This window comes from Geotrypetes seraphini, chromosome 2 (assembly GCF_902459505.1).
Source record: "Geotrypetes seraphini chromosome 2, aGeoSer1.1, whole genome shotgun sequence".
NCBI classification, from domain to species: Eukaryota; Metazoa; Chordata; class Amphibia; order Gymnophiona; family Dermophiidae; genus Geotrypetes; species Geotrypetes seraphini.
The window spans coordinates 433,522,575-433,540,802 of NC_047085.1; the positions used below are offsets into that span (position 1 = coordinate 433,522,575).

An 18,228-nucleotide genomic window follows, 5' to 3' on the forward strand; every position below is an offset into this window, starting at 1 on the left:
CGGATCTCCCTTCGAACCTTTCTTGAAGATTGGTGTAACATTCGCCACTTTCCAGTCTTCTGGAATCTTTCCTGATTTGATCGACAGATTGGCTATTAGTTGGAACAGTTAAGCTATAACCCCTTTCAGTTTCTTGATTACCCTCGGGTGGATGCTGTCCAGTCCCAGGGATTTATCATTTTTAAGCCTATCAATCTGTCTGCATACCTCTTCTACACTGACCGTTGTCCCTGTCAGTTTCCTGTCTTCATTTCCTGACTTCAGTGTCAGGCAAAATGGTGGAAACAATTATAAAAAATAAAATTGTAGAACACGTAGACAAACATGATTTAATGATACAGAGTCAGCATGGGTTCAGCCGAGGGAGATCTCGGCTTACCAATTTGCTTGACTTCTTTTAAGGTGTGAATAAACATGTGGATAAAGGTGAGCCAGTTAGATTCCTTTACACATCCAGGGAGGGTGGGAGGGTGGGGGGTGGAATATTTATTTGGAAGAGTAAAATTAATTTTTATTATATTGATAGTATAATATTTAATATTATTGTTTATAATTAAGATAAGAAGGAGTTAAAAAAATTGTTCAATGTAATAATGTGATGATAATGTATTTTCATACAGCTTTTTTCTGATTCTTTAATTGTATACATTATAAAGTTTGAAATGTCAATAAAGATTTACCAAAAAAAAAAAAAGGTGAGCCAGTTGATATAGTGTATCTAGATTTTCTGAAAGCTTTTGATAAAGTTCCTCATGAGAGACTCCTGAGAAAATTAAAGAGTCATAGGATAGGTGGCAAAGTTCAGTTGCGGATTAGGAATTGGTTATCGTATAGAAAACAGAGGGTAGGGTTAAATGATCATTTTTCTCAATGGCGGAGAATAAACAGTGGAGTGCCACAGGGGTCTGTACTGGGACTGGTGATATTTAACTTATTTATAAATGATCTGGAAATTGGAATGACGAGTGAGGTGATTAAATTTGCAGATGACACTAAACTGTTCAAAGCTGTTAAAACACATGCAGATTGTGTTATATTGCAGGCAGACCTTAGGAAATTGGAAGACTAGATGTCCAAGTGGCAGATGAAATTTAACGTGGACAAATGCAAAGTGATGCACATTGGGAAGAATAACCTGAATCACAGTTACTGAATGCTAGGGTCCATCTTAGGGGTTAGCGTCCAAGAAAAGGATTTGGGTGTCATTGTAGACAATATGATGAAATCTTCCACCCAATGTGTGGTGGTGACCAAAAAAGCAAACAGGATGCTAGGAATTATTTAAAAAGGAATGGTTAACAAGACTAAGAATGTTATAATGCCCCTATATATGGTGTGACCTCATCTGGAGTATTTTCTGGTCTCCCTATCTTAAGAAAGATATAGTGGCACTAGAAAAGGTTCAAATAAGAGCGACCAAGATGATAAAGGGGATGGAACTCCTCTCGTATGAGGAAAGACTAAAACAGTTAGGGTTCTTCAGCTTGGAAAAGAAACAGATGAGGGAGATATAACTGAAGTCTACAAAATCCTGAGTGGAGTAGAAGGGGTACAAGTGGGTTGATTTTTCACTCTGTCAAAAATTACAAAGACTAGGGGCACTCAATGAAGCTACAGGGAAATACTTTTAAAACCAATAGGAGGAAATATTTTTTCACTCAGCGAATAGTTAAGCTCTGGAATGCAATGCCAGAGATTGTGGTAAGAATGGATAGCATAGCTGGTTTTAAGAAAGGTTTGGACAATTTCCTGGAGGAAAAATCCAGAGTCTGTTATTGAGAAAGACGTGGGGGAAGCCACTGCTTGCCCTGGATTGGTAGCATGGAATGTTGCTACACCTTGGGTTTTGGGTGAGGTACTAGGGACATGGATTGGCCACCGTGAGAATGGGCTACTGGGCTTGATGGACCATTGGTCTGAACCAGTAAGGCTATTCTTATGTTATGTTCATACAATGCTGGCCCCTTTCATGTCTAAATGGTGCCTATTTGGATGTTTCTAAGTAGGACCATTTATTGGACAAAAATGGTAAAGCTAAATGTCCTGGCAACCTAGATCTTTTGGCAGCCAAGATATTCAAGTAGGAGATTTTTGCAAAAAAAAATATTTGAATGCCCATTCAAAATTGTACATTTCTGCACCTCTAACTTTGCACATTTTGCATGAAATGTCCAAAGTTGAGCTTAGATATCCTACCAAAAATGGCCCTCCACATATGTTGGGAACAGCTATAAATTTAGGCATATGCATGCATTTCTTTCCTGAAATGGAAATAGATGCATAGATTTTGGATCCACCCAGGCTTCACTCACTTTCCATCTGCACATAGTACAGATATTACACATGTAAACACAGGCTTTCTAAAACTGAGTTTTGCATGAGTAAGCGATATGTATAAAATGCCATGTAAATCACAAGGCTTCTTAAATTAGCATCTTAGCAGTTTTATAAGCATAATTTCTGAAATTTACATGTTGATTTTTTATTATTATTATACATGGGACTAATTTATTTTCTCTTTCTACCTCTAGGTCAATATACAGATGTCACTGGAAGCTGTAACTTTGAAATACCAGGGCAGAACTGGACTTCTGGCTGTGGGCTCACACAAGATTCTGGTGACAGCTTTGATTGGACTATAGGCAGCAATGTGGTCATAGGACAAAATGAAAGCATAACAGATCACACACCAGGTAACACACTGTTTCTGTTACGTAAAGCAATTGAAATTAGAGAGAATGAATGCTGTAATGGCTACTGCACAGAACTAACAGTTAAGTAAACTCCTGGGATTATCTCTAGATTCTAATACCAATTTCTTATGGGACCTATCTTTTTTCGCTTATTTTCTAGGCCTCATTTTTTTTTTTTTAAATAAACCTTTTCAGTCCAATATTCATAGGAACTTAAAAATTTTAGTGATAGCTCTTAAATATTTATTTATTTAAAGATCTTATTATCCGCTTATCTCCTAAGTGGCTTACAAGTAAACATACACAGTAGATGTCAAATTTTACCATACATTTTCTAATACATTACAAACATCAATCAGCTTTGTTTACAGTGTTCAACCAAAAATTATAGTCATTCTCAAACATTTTATTGGATGTCAGACGGACAACTAAGAGCTAAGATGAAAAAATGAGCCTTATGTATTTTTCGAAATAGCAGTACATTGTTACAAAAACATATTGCTCCGGACAGACTATTCCACAGCACCAGATCCGCAATTAAAAAATAAGACTTTCTGGTGGAGGCATACTTAATTTCGTCTCTTATTCTTGCATCTAACAGCATCCTATTTTCTGATCTCAAAACTCTATTAGGTTCATATATTTTCAAGCATTTGGTCAGATAGTCTGGAAGGGTGTCATATATCCCTAGATGGATTATTTTCTAAATCTTAAACTGTACCCAATGATAAATTGGCAATCAATGTAATTTCTTTAAAATTGGTATAATACAGTATGTTCATAGTGTGCTGTTCCTATTAAGACTCCTGTCGTGGAATTTTGTATAATCTGTAATGCTTTTAAGTTGGGTGGATGGAAGACCCAGGGTTAATGCCATTCCAGTAATCAAGCTTTCAGAGCACTAGTGTCTGTAAGACTTGTCTGAAATCCCAACCTGACAAGATCTTTTTCAGTTGGAGCAACTTTCTGATTGTGATAGTTATTTGAGACTCAAAAGATAATTTTGCATTGAGGATTACCCCCAGCATTTTGATCTCTTCACTAGTGGTAAACAGATGATCATGTACGAGAATGCGACTAGGCCAAAGAGGTTCCTGCTGCTTACCTATAATCATTATTTCAGTTTTTTCAACATTTAGCCGCAACCCATTATCAAACATCCAACTATTGATCCTACTCATATATTTATTTAATTTCATAGATAATTTTTTACCTCACTCTTGAAAAAGAATTGATCATCAACATATATTCTATATCAGGGGTGCCCAATAGGTCGATTGCGATCAACCGGTAGCTCGCCAAGGCAAAGTGAGTCGATCATCCAGGACTCACTTTGCCTTGGCGATCTATCAGGCCGATCAATCTTCCTCTCCCTGACGTCAATTCTGCCGTCGGAGAGGAAGTTCGGGCCAGCCAATCGCTGCCTGGCTGGGCGAAACTTCCTCTCCGACGGCAGAATTGACGTCGGGGAGAGGAAGATTGATCGGCCCGAAGCAGAGAGAGCATGGGGCAGCATCGGCGTTATCTATTAGTGGCATTTGGGTCCTGTTCCCCGATGGCAGCGGCAGTGGCAGTGGCTTGGGGAAGGGCAGGGAGAAAGAAAGAAAGAAAGGGGGCAGGCAGGGAAACAGAAGGAAAGAAGAGAAACTGAAAAAAAGAAAGGGGGCATGAAGAGAGAAAGAAAGAAAGGTCAGGGAGAGAGGAAGAAAAAGTTGGGGGAGGGAATGAGGTGTGGCGGAGAGGAAGCATACAGGCTGAAAGAAAGATTGGATGCACAGTCAGAAGAAGAAAGTGCAACCAGAGACTCATGAAATCACCAGACAAGGCAGGAAAAATGATTTTATTTTAAATTTAGTGATCAAAATGTGTTTGAATTTATATCTGCTGTCTATATTTTACAATATGGTCCCCTTTTCCTAAACTGCAATAGTGGTTTTTAGTGCAGGGAGCCTATGAGCGTTGAGAGCAGCGCTGGGCATTCAGCGAAGCTCCCTGCGCTAAAAACTGCTATTGTGGTTTAGTAAAAAGGGAGGGGGGTGGGTATTTGTCTATTTTTGTATGGTTGTTACTGAGGTGACAGTGCATAGAGTCATCTGCTTTGACCTCTTTGAAAAAACCCTGGAATAGGAATGATAATTAACAATTCTAAGCATACAGTGTGCATTGTGTTTTTTTAAAATTTTATTGTTGGTAGATCATTTTGACTTGGTCATTTTAAAAGTAGCTCGCGAATCAAAAAAGTGTGGGCACCCCTGTTCTATATGATACCCCCCACCTCATCCAACAGATAGATGTCCTAACGGTGACAAAAAGATGTTAAAAAAAGTTGCAGATAGTGCAGATCCCTGCGGAACAGCTCTTTTAACTAAAAATTCATGTGAAAACTCTCCATTGCTGTGAACACACATTTTTCTGTCAACTAGTAATACTTTTCTGCAATTAGTAATACTCTCACCGCCCAAGAACTAGCAGATCATTTTTCTGAGAAAATCAAAACTATTAGAAAAACTTTTATAGTAAATCAGCGAGTCACCTTTGATCATGAGCAGACCAATTCAGATTCTTTAACTTCCAGATGCTCTAAATTTAAACTTCCAAGCCTAAAAGATATTGAGATGATTTTCAAATCCATTAATATTAAGAGTTCAAAAGTGGATTTAATTCCTCCCTTCATTTTAAAGCACTATTTTCATATTTTTGGACCATTTATTCATAAATTAATTACTGAGAGCCTGACCCAAAGTATAGTCCCAAGAGAATGGAAAAAATCAATAGTTCGTCCCATCATTAAAGATAAAAACGCTAGTTATAATGATCCAACTAATTACAGACCTATAGACAATATTCCCTTCTTGGCAAAAGTAACAGAAAAGATAGTCTTTAATCAAATTGCTGACTTTGTGGAAAAAACTAATGTTCTTCATCCCAATCAAACGGGTTTTAGAGAACACCACAGTACTGAACTAGCATTGATAGGTATGACTTCTTCCATCCAATATTTTCTTGATCACCATCAAACAACTTTATTAATCTCACTTGATCTCTCTGCGGCCTTTGACACAATCGACCATCAACTTCTCATAGACAGACTTCAATCTATTGGGATCACTGATCAAATTCTTTCATGGTTTATTTCTTATTTTACAGATCGTTCTTCCTCTGTCCTCTTTAAAGACTCAAAATCTAAATTTACATCAACCACTTTCGGGGTTCCTCAAGGGTCTATTCTCTCTCCGCTATTATTCAATATTTTTCTTGCTCCTTTAATTACCTTGTGTCAGTCTGTAGGTTTTCAAGTTTTCGTATACGCAGATGATATTCAACTCCTGCATCCAATAGACACTAACAAAATATCTGATATTCATGTGATCAGTGAGAAACTTGACCAGGTTCATCAATAGCTAAATACAAATAAGTTGGCTCTTAATATTAAAAAAACAAACGTGATGCTCTTTCCATGGAAAGAAAATCCCACACTTATTGCTCCTCTCTTCATAAAAAATGTTCCATTACAAATAGTTGATAATACAAAAATTTTAGGGGTAATTTTTGATTCCAAACTGAATTTCCACGATCACATTAGTAACACCGTCAAAACTACTTTCTACAGATTACGTAGGATTAGGTCAATTTCAAAATTTCTATGCCCAAAATCATTAAATATTCTCATTCATTCCTTAGTAATATCCAAATTAGATTACTGTAATGCTCTTTTTAAAGGTATATCATTAACTGAACTCAAACGTTTACAAATAATCCAAAATGTTTCCATAAAACTCATTACCAAATCCAGAAAATTCGACCATGTTACGCCTCTCTTAAAAAACGCACATTGGCTTCCTGTTATCCATAGGATAACATACAAACTTTGTTTGCTTACTTTCAAGTCTCTACTGTATAAGACTCCTGCATTCATATATAAATTACTAATACCATATCACCCATCCAGATCTACTTAAGATCTACTGATCAGAATTTACTGACTGTTCCATCACTGAAAATTATAAACATCAGACAGCAGTTTATATTTTCAGTAACAGCACCACAGACCTGGAATGCTCTTCCAATTTTTTTACGAAACGAGCAAGACTTGGTAAAATTTAAAAGTAATTTAAAAACATTTCTTTTTAATGATGCTTTTAATACTTAATTTAATTATTTCTTAAAATCAGTAATTTTAATAATTTACACCTTACTACTTAAATGTTTTCCCTATTGTGTTTTTCCTTTGTGTTGCTTTTCCTTAACAAATGTATTTAGTTTGTACTGTTTGTTTTTTTATTGACTATTGTTTTAATATGTACATCGCTTTGAATTTGATTAAGCGATTAATTAAGAAAAATAATAAACTTGAAACTTGAAACTTGAACTAGGAATGATCTAAGCCATTTCCACACTGTTCCAGCAATCCCAGGTTACCTAAGGGGGTCCTTTTATCAAGCCGCACTAGCGGGGTTAGCGCGTCGGACATTTCATCATGCGCTAACCCCCGCGGCCGGCTAAAAAACTAACACCTGCAGTATTACGCGCGTTAAACCCCTACCACAGCTTGATAAAAGGACCCCTAAGTCTCAGTAATACAAAGACAAAAAAAGGAGATCTAACAAATCTGCAGTGAAAATGCAATAAATCAAAGGGAACTGCAGACAGGTGTACAAGATGCAGGCAAAGTTTATTTAAAACAAATAAACAGATTGTTGCATAGTTTTCTCAGTAGTATATTTTGATAGCGAAAGCATACAGCATACAGATGAGGCATATTTGTTGTGTGACCTTTTATTGAAACACGGACCGGATTGAGTCCCATATTTTGTAATAAGTGGTCTATTTGTATGCAACAATCATAGAAACATAGACACATGACGGCAGATAAAGGCCAAATGGCCCGTCCACAGTAACCATTATCTCTTTCTCTCTGTCTGTTTAGTTGTTTTAAATAAACTTTGCCTGCATTTTGTACACCTGTCTGCAGTTCCCTCTTTGTCCTTAAGTCTCAGTAATAAAATTTCAGGGTCTATGGAATCAAACGCAGCAGAAATGTCAAGAGAGACCATACAAAAGCACATCCCTTGATCCATGCCTAAGCGTAGCTCATCAGTTGTGGCTAACAATAAGGTCTCCACGCTGTGTGCTTTCCTAAAGCCAAATTGATTTTTATCCAAACAAACATTTTGATCTATAAACTCCTCTAATTGTGGTAAAACTGTCTTTTCTAAAACCCTGGCCAGAAATGGCAAAACTGAAATGGGCCTAAAATTATACATTTGGTCTTTGTCTAACCTCTCTTTCTTAACAGTATCGACTTTACAACCCTCAGGAAAGATTCCAGCAGTAAAGATTTATTTACCAGTAGAGTCAAGAAAGGAGCAATTTCAACGGAGATTTGACTTACGATGCTTGAGGAAAACAAGCAAGAAATTGACCCTTAATTCCACAGAAAAATGCAAATCCAGCAAAAACAAAAACCCTGTGAAGATGGTGATGTTCAAGATGGAGGCTTTATTTAAAAATATACAAATTAATAATCCACATAAAATATATCTAGGACTCAATCCGTTGGGAGATATGGACCCAACACGATCCATGTTTCGACAATGTTGTCTTCCTCAGGGGTCCTATAAATGATAATTTAATAAGTGTAATCTTGTAATATGTGATGAACACATTCCCATATTTGCGAATGTGATGGATGTGTTAAATTAGTGAAAATGACTCATTACAAGCTCTAGTTACATGACTTGTTACAAGCACTAGTTACAGTAAGGGTGCGGATTACTCTTGCAATCTCTGAGGTAGAAATATCTTGAAATTTATCCCATATCACTGCACTCTCTGATACTCTCTGCTATCTTCTTTTTTCCTCCATACCCATTTAATTTTTTCTCCAAGTAATCTGCAAAATTCTTCATGGGAGGATCACTGCTTCTTCTCTCCAACTCGGTTAATCCTTTCACAATATTATACTATTCTCTAGGACAATTTGTAGCCGATCTAATCCTCTCCTGAATATATTTAGGCTTTTAATTTTCACATAATTCCAAATACTCTTTTAGCCATATCTCATAACTCTCATAATCATCTGTGTCTCTAGATTTCCTCCAGCGTCTCTCCACGTGTCTAACTTCCTGTTTAACCTTAAGTACAGCAGCAGAATGCCATCTCAAAAACTCAATCTGAGTACATTGTTGTACAACTTTTTCAAGGGCTACAATTTCCAAAGAGGTGTTACAATCATGTACAACATTTTTAATATCACATTCCAGATCCCAACGTAAACTAGAATTCCATACATTCCAAAGATCTCTTACTTGGAAATGTGGTCTTACTTATTTCCGTGTAGGGCTTTGAACAATGGAATATTCTGAACTATTTACTAAAATCTGTATAGTAAATAAGTGATGATCTGACCAAATAATCTCTTCTATATCTATATCTGTTTGCGATTGTACTCCTGCCTCATTTTGGGGGTGCACAATGAGGGTCATGTGCTGGGCTTGCTGGGTATAGCCTTTGTCAACGTGGGTGGGGGGAGCAGAATGAGAGACACAGGTGTTTTGGCTTGTTTGGCTATCTTTGGAATTCAGGGAGGGGGTGTGGGGTTTGGGTCTTGGGAAATAGTATGGTGGCCATGGGTCTGGGGTTTGTATGTTTCTGTTCTGCTTACCTAACAGTCAGCCACTGATGATGAACCCTAGGTCAAATCTCCTGTAGATGCCGGAGCGCATTTTACTATCCGATATGGTGACAGGATATACATCTAACTCAGCCCACATCACGCCTATACCACGCCCACAGAACGGCCACATTGATGATGGTTTTCTTTTGGTGACTTGCACCATGAGATGGTCTTTTTCCCTTGTTTTGATTATACGTGTTGGACGTTTACCAGCCAGATCACCGTCCATCTCCCTGTTCATGTATTACTTGTTTTTTTTTTTTTTTTTTTAATGAGCCTATTAGTGTGCTGCTTGATAAAAGAGGAGTTAATGGCCTTTCATGCAACTTTTTGAAGCCATGAAATTAGACCTTGATTCAAGCTGTGATGAATAAACCTCCAATTACAAAAAATAACATTTCCTGCATTATATACAACAATATGTTTCTAGAGGCCTCTCAAAGGCCCCTTTTTCAATTATTTTATGTAAATAAAAGAGAAGAAATGGAGCTAATGCAAGCACTTTGATAAGAAGTCAGTAGCAGCAACTACCCCTTCATAAGGAATTAGTAGCTCAACATTGTATAAATACTCACAGGTATGATAGTAATCTGTAGTGATGGAAACACTGTCATGATCTGGATATCACCAAGAACACTGCAAGGAACATTGTAATGCATGATTGCACATGGATTGCATCAAACTCAGCCCGATAAGATCAGTGTTGTCTAGTTTGCAAAATGCCAAATAATGAGGGCCACAAAGCTTGTCTTGGAGCCTATTTGAAATAAAAAGAAGCATATGCCAAAATTTCATAGAGTTAATTGGAAAATGTTTTCCAAAACATTGGTGAGTTCAAGGTACATATAGATCAGTGGTCTCAAACTCAAACCCTTTGCAGTGCCACATTTTGGATTTGTAGGTACTTTGAGGGCCGCAGAAAAAATAGTTAATGTCTTATTAAAGAAATGACAACTTTGCATGAGGTAAGTACCTACAAAACCAAAATGTGGATTATCTGAAATTATCATAAGCAATTAAGGAAAGATTTATAAACTACAGTTTATAAATATTTCCTTAATTGCTTATGATAATTTCAGCTATACACAGCTGAAAGCAGTGCAATATGCAAAAAGTGAAAACCTATCAAAGTATCAACTGCAAGAGACAAGATTTTGGACCAACTATTTTGAGGCCCCTGGGTATTATAAAGAATGATTCTATATGGAAAACCTGTGCCTTAAGTGTCTGTCAGTCGCGTCCGCAACCGCCTTCAGCTCTCACCTCCTCCAGCACCGGACACACACACAAACTGCACTGCCTCCAGTGGTTACCTTACGTTCTAGAACGTTGCCCGCCTCACTGCTGTAATCCCACACAAGCGCTTTCCTGCGTCTGTACGCGATTGTCCTCTCCACTCCACCTCACAATCATGTACAGACACAGGAAAGAACTTGTGTGAGGTTACAGCAGTAAGGCAGGCAACGGTCCAGAACGCGACCGCCAGACACAACCGTCGGACACTTAAGGCACAAGTTTTCCATAAAGAATCATTCTTTATAATACCAAGGGCCTCAAAATAGTACCTGGAGGGCCGCGAATTTGAGACCACTGATATAGATGATGAGCATCTCAAAAGCCTATGGAGCTCAGGCAAGATAAAGAAATGTGCCCGTGCTTGTCATTTCCAATGTGAGGTAGCAATCATGCCTAGATGCAAATACAATTATACAGTATTATAAAGTAATTTGGTATCTGTCGAGTTATCATTGCTTGAATCAACAATAGTATATAGATTAATTATTCAATTTGAAGGATCTCTGATTGTATTGTTCTTGATAATGACTCAATACATTTGAGACACATCCCTGAGACAATGAACTAAATGAAATAAGAAAAATAAACACACAAACGTCTTTTTTAAAAAAATGCAATAACTGATTCCATTAGAAAACCCCATTCAATATCTTTCATAATAATAAAAATGAATGGTCAATAAATCTAAAATAATGTAATTATACTTGTACTTTGTGGCCCTAATTCTGCAAAATGCGTCTAACGTTAGGCGCCGTTTAGGTTTCTAAGTTAGGCATCCTTTCTAGAATCGCACTCAGCAGAGTTCAGCACTGTTTAGGCATCTATCTTTTTAGGCGTCCTTTAGAGAAGTGGAGGGGTATAATATAAAGGGATATCTAAGTCCTTTTACGTCCATCTCGCAAGTTGTCCAAAGTAAAAAACAGCTTAAGACACATTTTCAAAATATACGTCCAACTTTTTTTTCATTTCGAAAATCGTCTAATTATACGTCCTGCCGATCTGATCATCCAAGCCACTAAATCGTCCATCTTTATACAACATTTTCATCCAACTTTTTGTCCAAGTCCAAAACGCCTAGAACAAGCCCTCTTGAACGTAGGAGGGGTCTGCAAAGTGATGGACTGCATACCCAGACAAAGCACCTAAATAGTGGGGTATCTTACAGGGCACTGCTGTGAACTTCACAAAAAGGGTGCCATGTCTTTTCCTCACTACAGCTCCCTTATAGGTTACGGTGAGCCCCTCAAACCACCTCCAGAATCCCCTAGACCCACTTATCAACCACCCCAATAGCCCTTATGGCTGCAGGAGCCACTTATATGGCAGTAAAAAAGGGTTTTGGGGTTATATAGGGGAGTGCACATGTTTAAGTATCAATACAGCAATTGCAGGGGCTTATGGGCATGGGTCCTCCTCTCTATTGGTCCCTAACCCACCCACAAGACGACTTAAGCTACCTCTGAGCTGGACATTCCTATGCCAGGCGGCCAGGTGATGATGGTCTGGAGGCTGAATTATTAAAGGTGTGATTAATATTTTTATGGGGGTGGGGGGAAGTCAGTGATCACTGGGATAGTGTTTTATGTGTTTGCAGTGCTTATCTGGTGACTTTAGGTGGGTTTTTGTGACTTAGACCAAGTTTCATCGATCGTGGGCTGTATAACTTTCGGTTATATATGCTGTATGACTAAGTCTAAGCCGGCCCATGCCCCGCCCAACTCCCGCCCTTGACACTTCTCCTGAAATGCCCCATTTAGCTTTGGTCGTTCAGCGGCACTATGAAGGCGTAGGTTGTTTAGAAATACGTCCAAAACCCATTTTTAGTATCGGCACTTGGACGGTTTGAGAAATGTTCGTCCAAGTGCCGACTTAGGCCGGTTTTTGGATGTATTTCTCTTTTGATTATGAGCCCCTTAGGTTTTAGGTGAGATTTAGATGTCCAAACAATGTCCTTAATGTTATAATATTTTATTATTATGTTATTAGAATGTCGATGTTATGCTGTTTTTCATTATAATTGTAATACTAGGAATTGGATCTGTTTAATTCTTTTATTTATTTCTCTTCCATCAGACAGAGTGACTGGGATTTGAACTAGCAACATTAGGATAGAGGGGTATAGGTTTAACTAGTGTGCTACAGAGTGAGCTAGCAAGCTGCATAGCAATTGTAAAACTAGGTCTTATAGGCATTGTAAGGAAGTCTACTTTTGAGCATAGTTTAGATTTCAGATAGATCTGAGTTCTAAGGATGGAACGTAGGCACAGTTTGGACATCCTGAATGCAATCTGCTAAATAGCTGTCTGGGTTTTTAATTTTGCTTTATTAAGCTCAAAATACATTTAATAAGCCACCACATACAAAGATATTGCATGTAAAACCTTCTATTTTTCTGGGCAAACAGCAATGCTATTTGCTAATTAGAGGGAAAATCCATTAACTGAAGCACAGCACATGAAAAAAACAGCTTTATGTTGCTTGCTAAAAAGCTACCCTTTTTTTCTGACTAAACAGTGTTCCAATCAGCTCATTTTTGAAAGCAAAGAAAGCTCATTAACTACTTAGATTGGACGCCTAAAGCATGCCTAGCTTTAGGCACAACCTAGGCACCCTTTATAGAATCAGGGCCTAAGTACCTAAGTGCTTTGAATATGAGCCCCTAAATCTTTTGTTTGGGCATAACCGGTCATTTTCAGCAGCACTTAAACATTAGTGCTGCTGAAAATGTCTGGTTAGCACCTAACTTAAACCTGGCTATTTTGGAGGCATACCAGCAGTAGAGTCAGCACTTGACTGGATAAGTACCGATATCTGGCATTTAACTGGCTTGCACAGGCTTAAGAAACAGGCATCATCTGTGACCCTTTCATAAACATAAGGTAAGTGCAAACATATCAGTAGAGAAGAAAGTCAAGGAGTGCCCTCTAAGGGTTAGGTTCTATAAATGGCGCCTAAGCGTGCCTACATTGTAGGTGCCACTCAGCGCAGTTGTCAACTGCTAGATGCCGCTTCTCTACCCTCCTCCCTTCCCGTGCTCCCCCTCCCCTTCTCTCTCTACATCTTCTCACCTGTCTCTTCTTCGAATGCCTATAATTTTATTGCCTTGTAACTTTATTGTGAATATCAATTGTAACCTGTTCTGAGCTCCTGGGAGAACGGAATAGAAATCTAAACAAACAAATAATTAAATAAATTATAGAATCCTGCCTAGCAGTACTTAGGTGTATTTAGGCCACGCTAGACATCCTAGAGGTAGGCACTGGCATATTAAGCCAGGTTTTACTTGGATTAATTTATCGGTGCCTAACTCAGACCACTAGCAACACCTAAGTCAACCACACCTGCTCTCCGCCCCCTAACCACGCCTACTTTTCAGATAGGCATCGTTAGGCATCAGAGAGCGCCTCAACTTAGGCATCGCTAACTAAGAGTGTGACGCTGAGCTCTTACCCCTCTTTTAGAAAACCATAGCGCAGTTTTTAGCACCGGCTGCAGCGGTAACAGCTCTGACACTCATAGAATTCCTGTGAGCGTCGGAGCTGTTACTGCCATGGCTGATGCTAAAAACCACGCTACTGTTTTGTAAAAGGAGGGGTTAGTTTTTTTGGTTTTTTTTGTTCTGATTGGCTGAAAACTGGCATGGTCAATTTGCCATGCCAGATGAGTCAATTAAAAAAAATATATACATTCTTGATTAGTACGCCTTGCAGCACCTAATGCAGGCATCCTATACAGAATCTGGCCTAAGTGCTATCCTGAATAACTCTTGCTAGCACAGTCTTCTCCATAAAAAAAATATAGCAGAAGAAGAACAATGATACGTTCTGACCTCTGTCAGTCAAACAGCTTCAACAAAGCCACAGTACAAATCTGCTGATTGATTTATCACAGGAGGCTATTTTGTACCGATTACATGGTTGCAGCACAGGACTCCTCTGGCTTCACAGTTCGGCCTCAGCCCTCCCCTTAACGACGGCTTGTTAGCCAGCCCCCAATGTCCTCAATTGCAGTTCTAGTGACAGAAGACGATGGCTCATCTCCATTTGTTTCTAGACCCCCGCTGGAACACCATGGAGCAGTCTCATTCATTTCTGTAAAATATATTAAATTAATCTCATAAAGGATACTGCAGAGACTTGCCAAATATTCACTATCAAAAACTCACATACAGCTGCCTTGCCTTACAAGCCTACCCATGTACATACTACCACTTGCATAGTTGCAAGTCACAATTTTAATTTGATTTGATTGTGGAGGTGTAAATAAACAATGGAGAATTAAGGAGAATTACTCCCTTAATCCCTTATGTAAGGCTCTGGTTGAAATGAGTCCTTGTTAAAGAAACCTATACATGCCTTTTTGCTAATGTAAGGTTCAATGTGGAGAATTATTCTCATGTATGTGTATTCCCTTAGTACAATGGGGAATACAAGTGAAGATTTTAGTCTCACCCACAATATACCCAAACTATACCCCCTAAAATTGTTTTCAAAATAGTGACTTTCTGAAATCCAGTATTTAAATGACTCTGTGTACATGTAGATATTTTTCTAAACTAACAGCTTTAATCCTGCAAGTTTCATGCATTTTTGAAGGTGCAGCCTCCAGAATTGTACACAATATAATAAATGAAGTCTCACCAGAGTCATATACAAGGGTATCAATACCTCATTTTTTCTACTGGCAATACCTCTCCCTATGCACCCTAGCATTCACTGTCACCTTTTCAGTCTGTTTGGCCACCTTAAGATCATCACATACAATCACACCCAAGTCCCGTTTTTCTGTTGTGCACATATGTTCTTCACCCCTAAACTGTACCGTTTCCTCAGGTTTTTGCAGCCCAAATGTATGACCTTGCATTTCTTAACATTAAATTTTGGATGTCAAATTTCAGACCATTCTTCAAGCTTTGCTAGATCTTTCTTCATGTCATTCATTCCATCTGGGATGTCTACTCTATTGCAGATTTTGGTATCATCCGCAAAGAGGCAAATCTTACCTGACAGCCCTTTAGCAATATTATTTATAAAAATATTAAAAAGAACAGGCCCAATGGGACACACCACTGGTAACATCCCTTTCCTCAGAGCGATCTCCATTGACCATTAACCTCTATCGCCTTCCACTTAACCAGTTCCTTACCCAGCCCATCACTTTGGGACACGTGGGACCCGCCCATCACTTTGGGACCCATCCCGAGGGCACTCAGTTTATTTATTAGACGTCTGTGTGGAACACTGTCAAAGGGTTTGCAAAATCTAAATACACCACATCTAACGCATTCCCTCTAGCCAATTCTATGGTCACCCAGTCAAAGAAATCAATCAGGACCTACCTCTAGAGAATCCATGTTTCCTCAGATCCTGTAATCCCACAGTTTACCACAAAAGTCAGACTTACCAGCCTGTAATTCCCTACTTCTTCCTTACTTCCACTTTTGTAGAAAGGGATCACATCTACACTTCTCCAGTCCTTCAGTACCACTCCCTACTCTAGAGAATCATTCAAAAGGTCAGTCAATGGAGCCACCATAACTTCCCTAAATTCCTTCAGCACCCTCGGATGTACACCATCAAGCCCCATTGCTTTGTCTACCTTTAATTTACCTAGCTCCTCACGAACACAACCTTCTGAAAATTGATCAGGGTCTACCACTCCATCCTTATTCGTGTTTGTCTTCTGTGGTCCTGCTCCCTGTACTTCAGCCGTGAACACAGAACAGAAATATTTGTTAAGCAATTCAGTATTTTCTTTATCGGCTTCTTCATATTTATCTCCGTCACCTTTGAGTCTTACAATGCCACTTTTGCACTTCTTCCTATCACTAATCTATCTAAAAAAGTATTGTCGCCCCTTTTTACCATGTCAGCTATTTTTTCTTCCATTTGCATCTTTGTTTTCCTGACTACATGACCAGCCTCTCTTAACTTTTCCAGATATTTTTGTCTGTCTTCCTCTTTCTGCGATCTTTTCTATTTATGGAAGCTAACCTCTTATTCCTTACCTTCTCATCTGCTATTTTTGAGAACCAAAGTGGCCTTCTTTTCCTCCTACTTTTACTTACTTGCCTCACAAAAAGGTATCTCGCCCTTACAATAACTCCTTTCAGTTTTGCCCACTGCATTTCTACTCCTTTGAGAAGTTCCCTTCCAAACAACAATTATTTGATGTAATCCCCCATCCAAAGAAAGTTAGTTTTTTAAAGTCTAGAACAAGGGTCCCCAAAATTCCTCCTTGAGGGCCAAATCCAGTCAGGTTTTTCTCAATGAATATGCATGAGATCTATGTGCACGCACTACTTTCAATGCATATTCATTGGGGAAATCCTGAAAACCCGACTGGATTCGGCCCTCAAGGAGGGACTTTGGGGACCCCTGGTCTAGAACCTTTACTTTTGAATGAGCCCTCTCTATACCCTTCTTAATATTAAATCGAACCATGCAGTGATCACTAGATACCAGATGATCACCCACTGTAACATCAGAAACACTCTCCCCATTTGTAAGCACTAAGTCCAGTATGACCCCAGCCCGTGTAGGTTCCATTACCAACTGCTGGAACAGTTCTCCTTGTAGAGAATCCAGGATCTCCCTACTTTTAGAAGACCCCGCAATAGGGATACCCCAATCAATATCCGGCATGTTAAAATCACCTATTAGTAAAACTTCCCCTTTTTTAGATATATTCTGAATGTCTACTATTAAATCTCTGTCTACTTCTTCCGTTTGTGAAGGAGGCCTACATATCACACCAATGTAAATATATTCACCATTCCCTCTTTCCAAATTGATCCACAGTGCCTCTTCCTTGCCCTGCAGATCCTGCAGTTGTGTGGCTTTAATATGATCTTTAACATATAACACTACTCCCTCTTCTTTTCTTCCTACCCTGTCTTTCCTGAACAGATTATAGCCTGTTATAACTACATCCCAGTCATGGTTCTCCGTGAACCACGTCTCCGCGATTGCCACTATATCCAACCCCTCTTCTTCCATCACAGCTTCTAAATTCAGAATCTTGTTTCCCATACTTCGAGCATTAGTATATACTGCTTTCCAGACATTGCCCCCTTTTCCCCATCTGTGTAGAGATATTCAGTGATTTACTTACCTAAGGGCTTATACTCACTCGGGGGCTATGATCACCCTGCCCCATTGTTTCTAGTTTATAGCCCTCAGTAGTTTAGCCAGCCTGCTTCAGAAGACAGTTTTTCCCTTCTTTGACAAATGTAATGTAATGTAATGTAATTTATTTCTTATATACCGCTACATCCGTTAGGTTCTAAGCGGTTTACAGAAAATATACATTAAGATTAGAAATAAGAAAGGTACTTGAAAAATTCCCTTACTGTCCCGAAGGCTCACAATCTAACTAAAGTACCTGGAGGGTAATAGAGAAGTGAAAAGTAGAGTTAGAGGAAAAATAAAATAAAATAAACATTTTAACAAGACAGCATTGATCTAAATACTTTGGAAGGTAGAAGAGAGGAGAGAAAGGAATAGAAGCAGAAGGGGGAGCCGTTGAACAGTAGAATTCTGGAGAAATTTAAATGATAGAAAT

The 18,228-nt window shown here is 38.7% G+C and overlaps 1 protein-coding gene across 1 annotated transcript in view; it reads left to right on the plus strand.

The window, feature by feature from the left end:
• The window catches only part of MALRD1 (MAM and LDL receptor class A domain containing 1), a gene marked incomplete at its 3' end in the record, with an annotated part of 701,795 nt that overhangs the window by 467,252 nt on the left and 216,315 nt on the right, over positions 1-18,228 (plus strand). Inside the window, exon 34 of the mRNA XM_033932884.1 lies at positions 2,532-2,693. Within this exon, the coding sequence (XP_033788775.1) occupies positions 2,532-2,693 (162 nt within the window). The remainder of the gene's footprint in view (positions 1-2,531; positions 2,694-18,228) is intronic.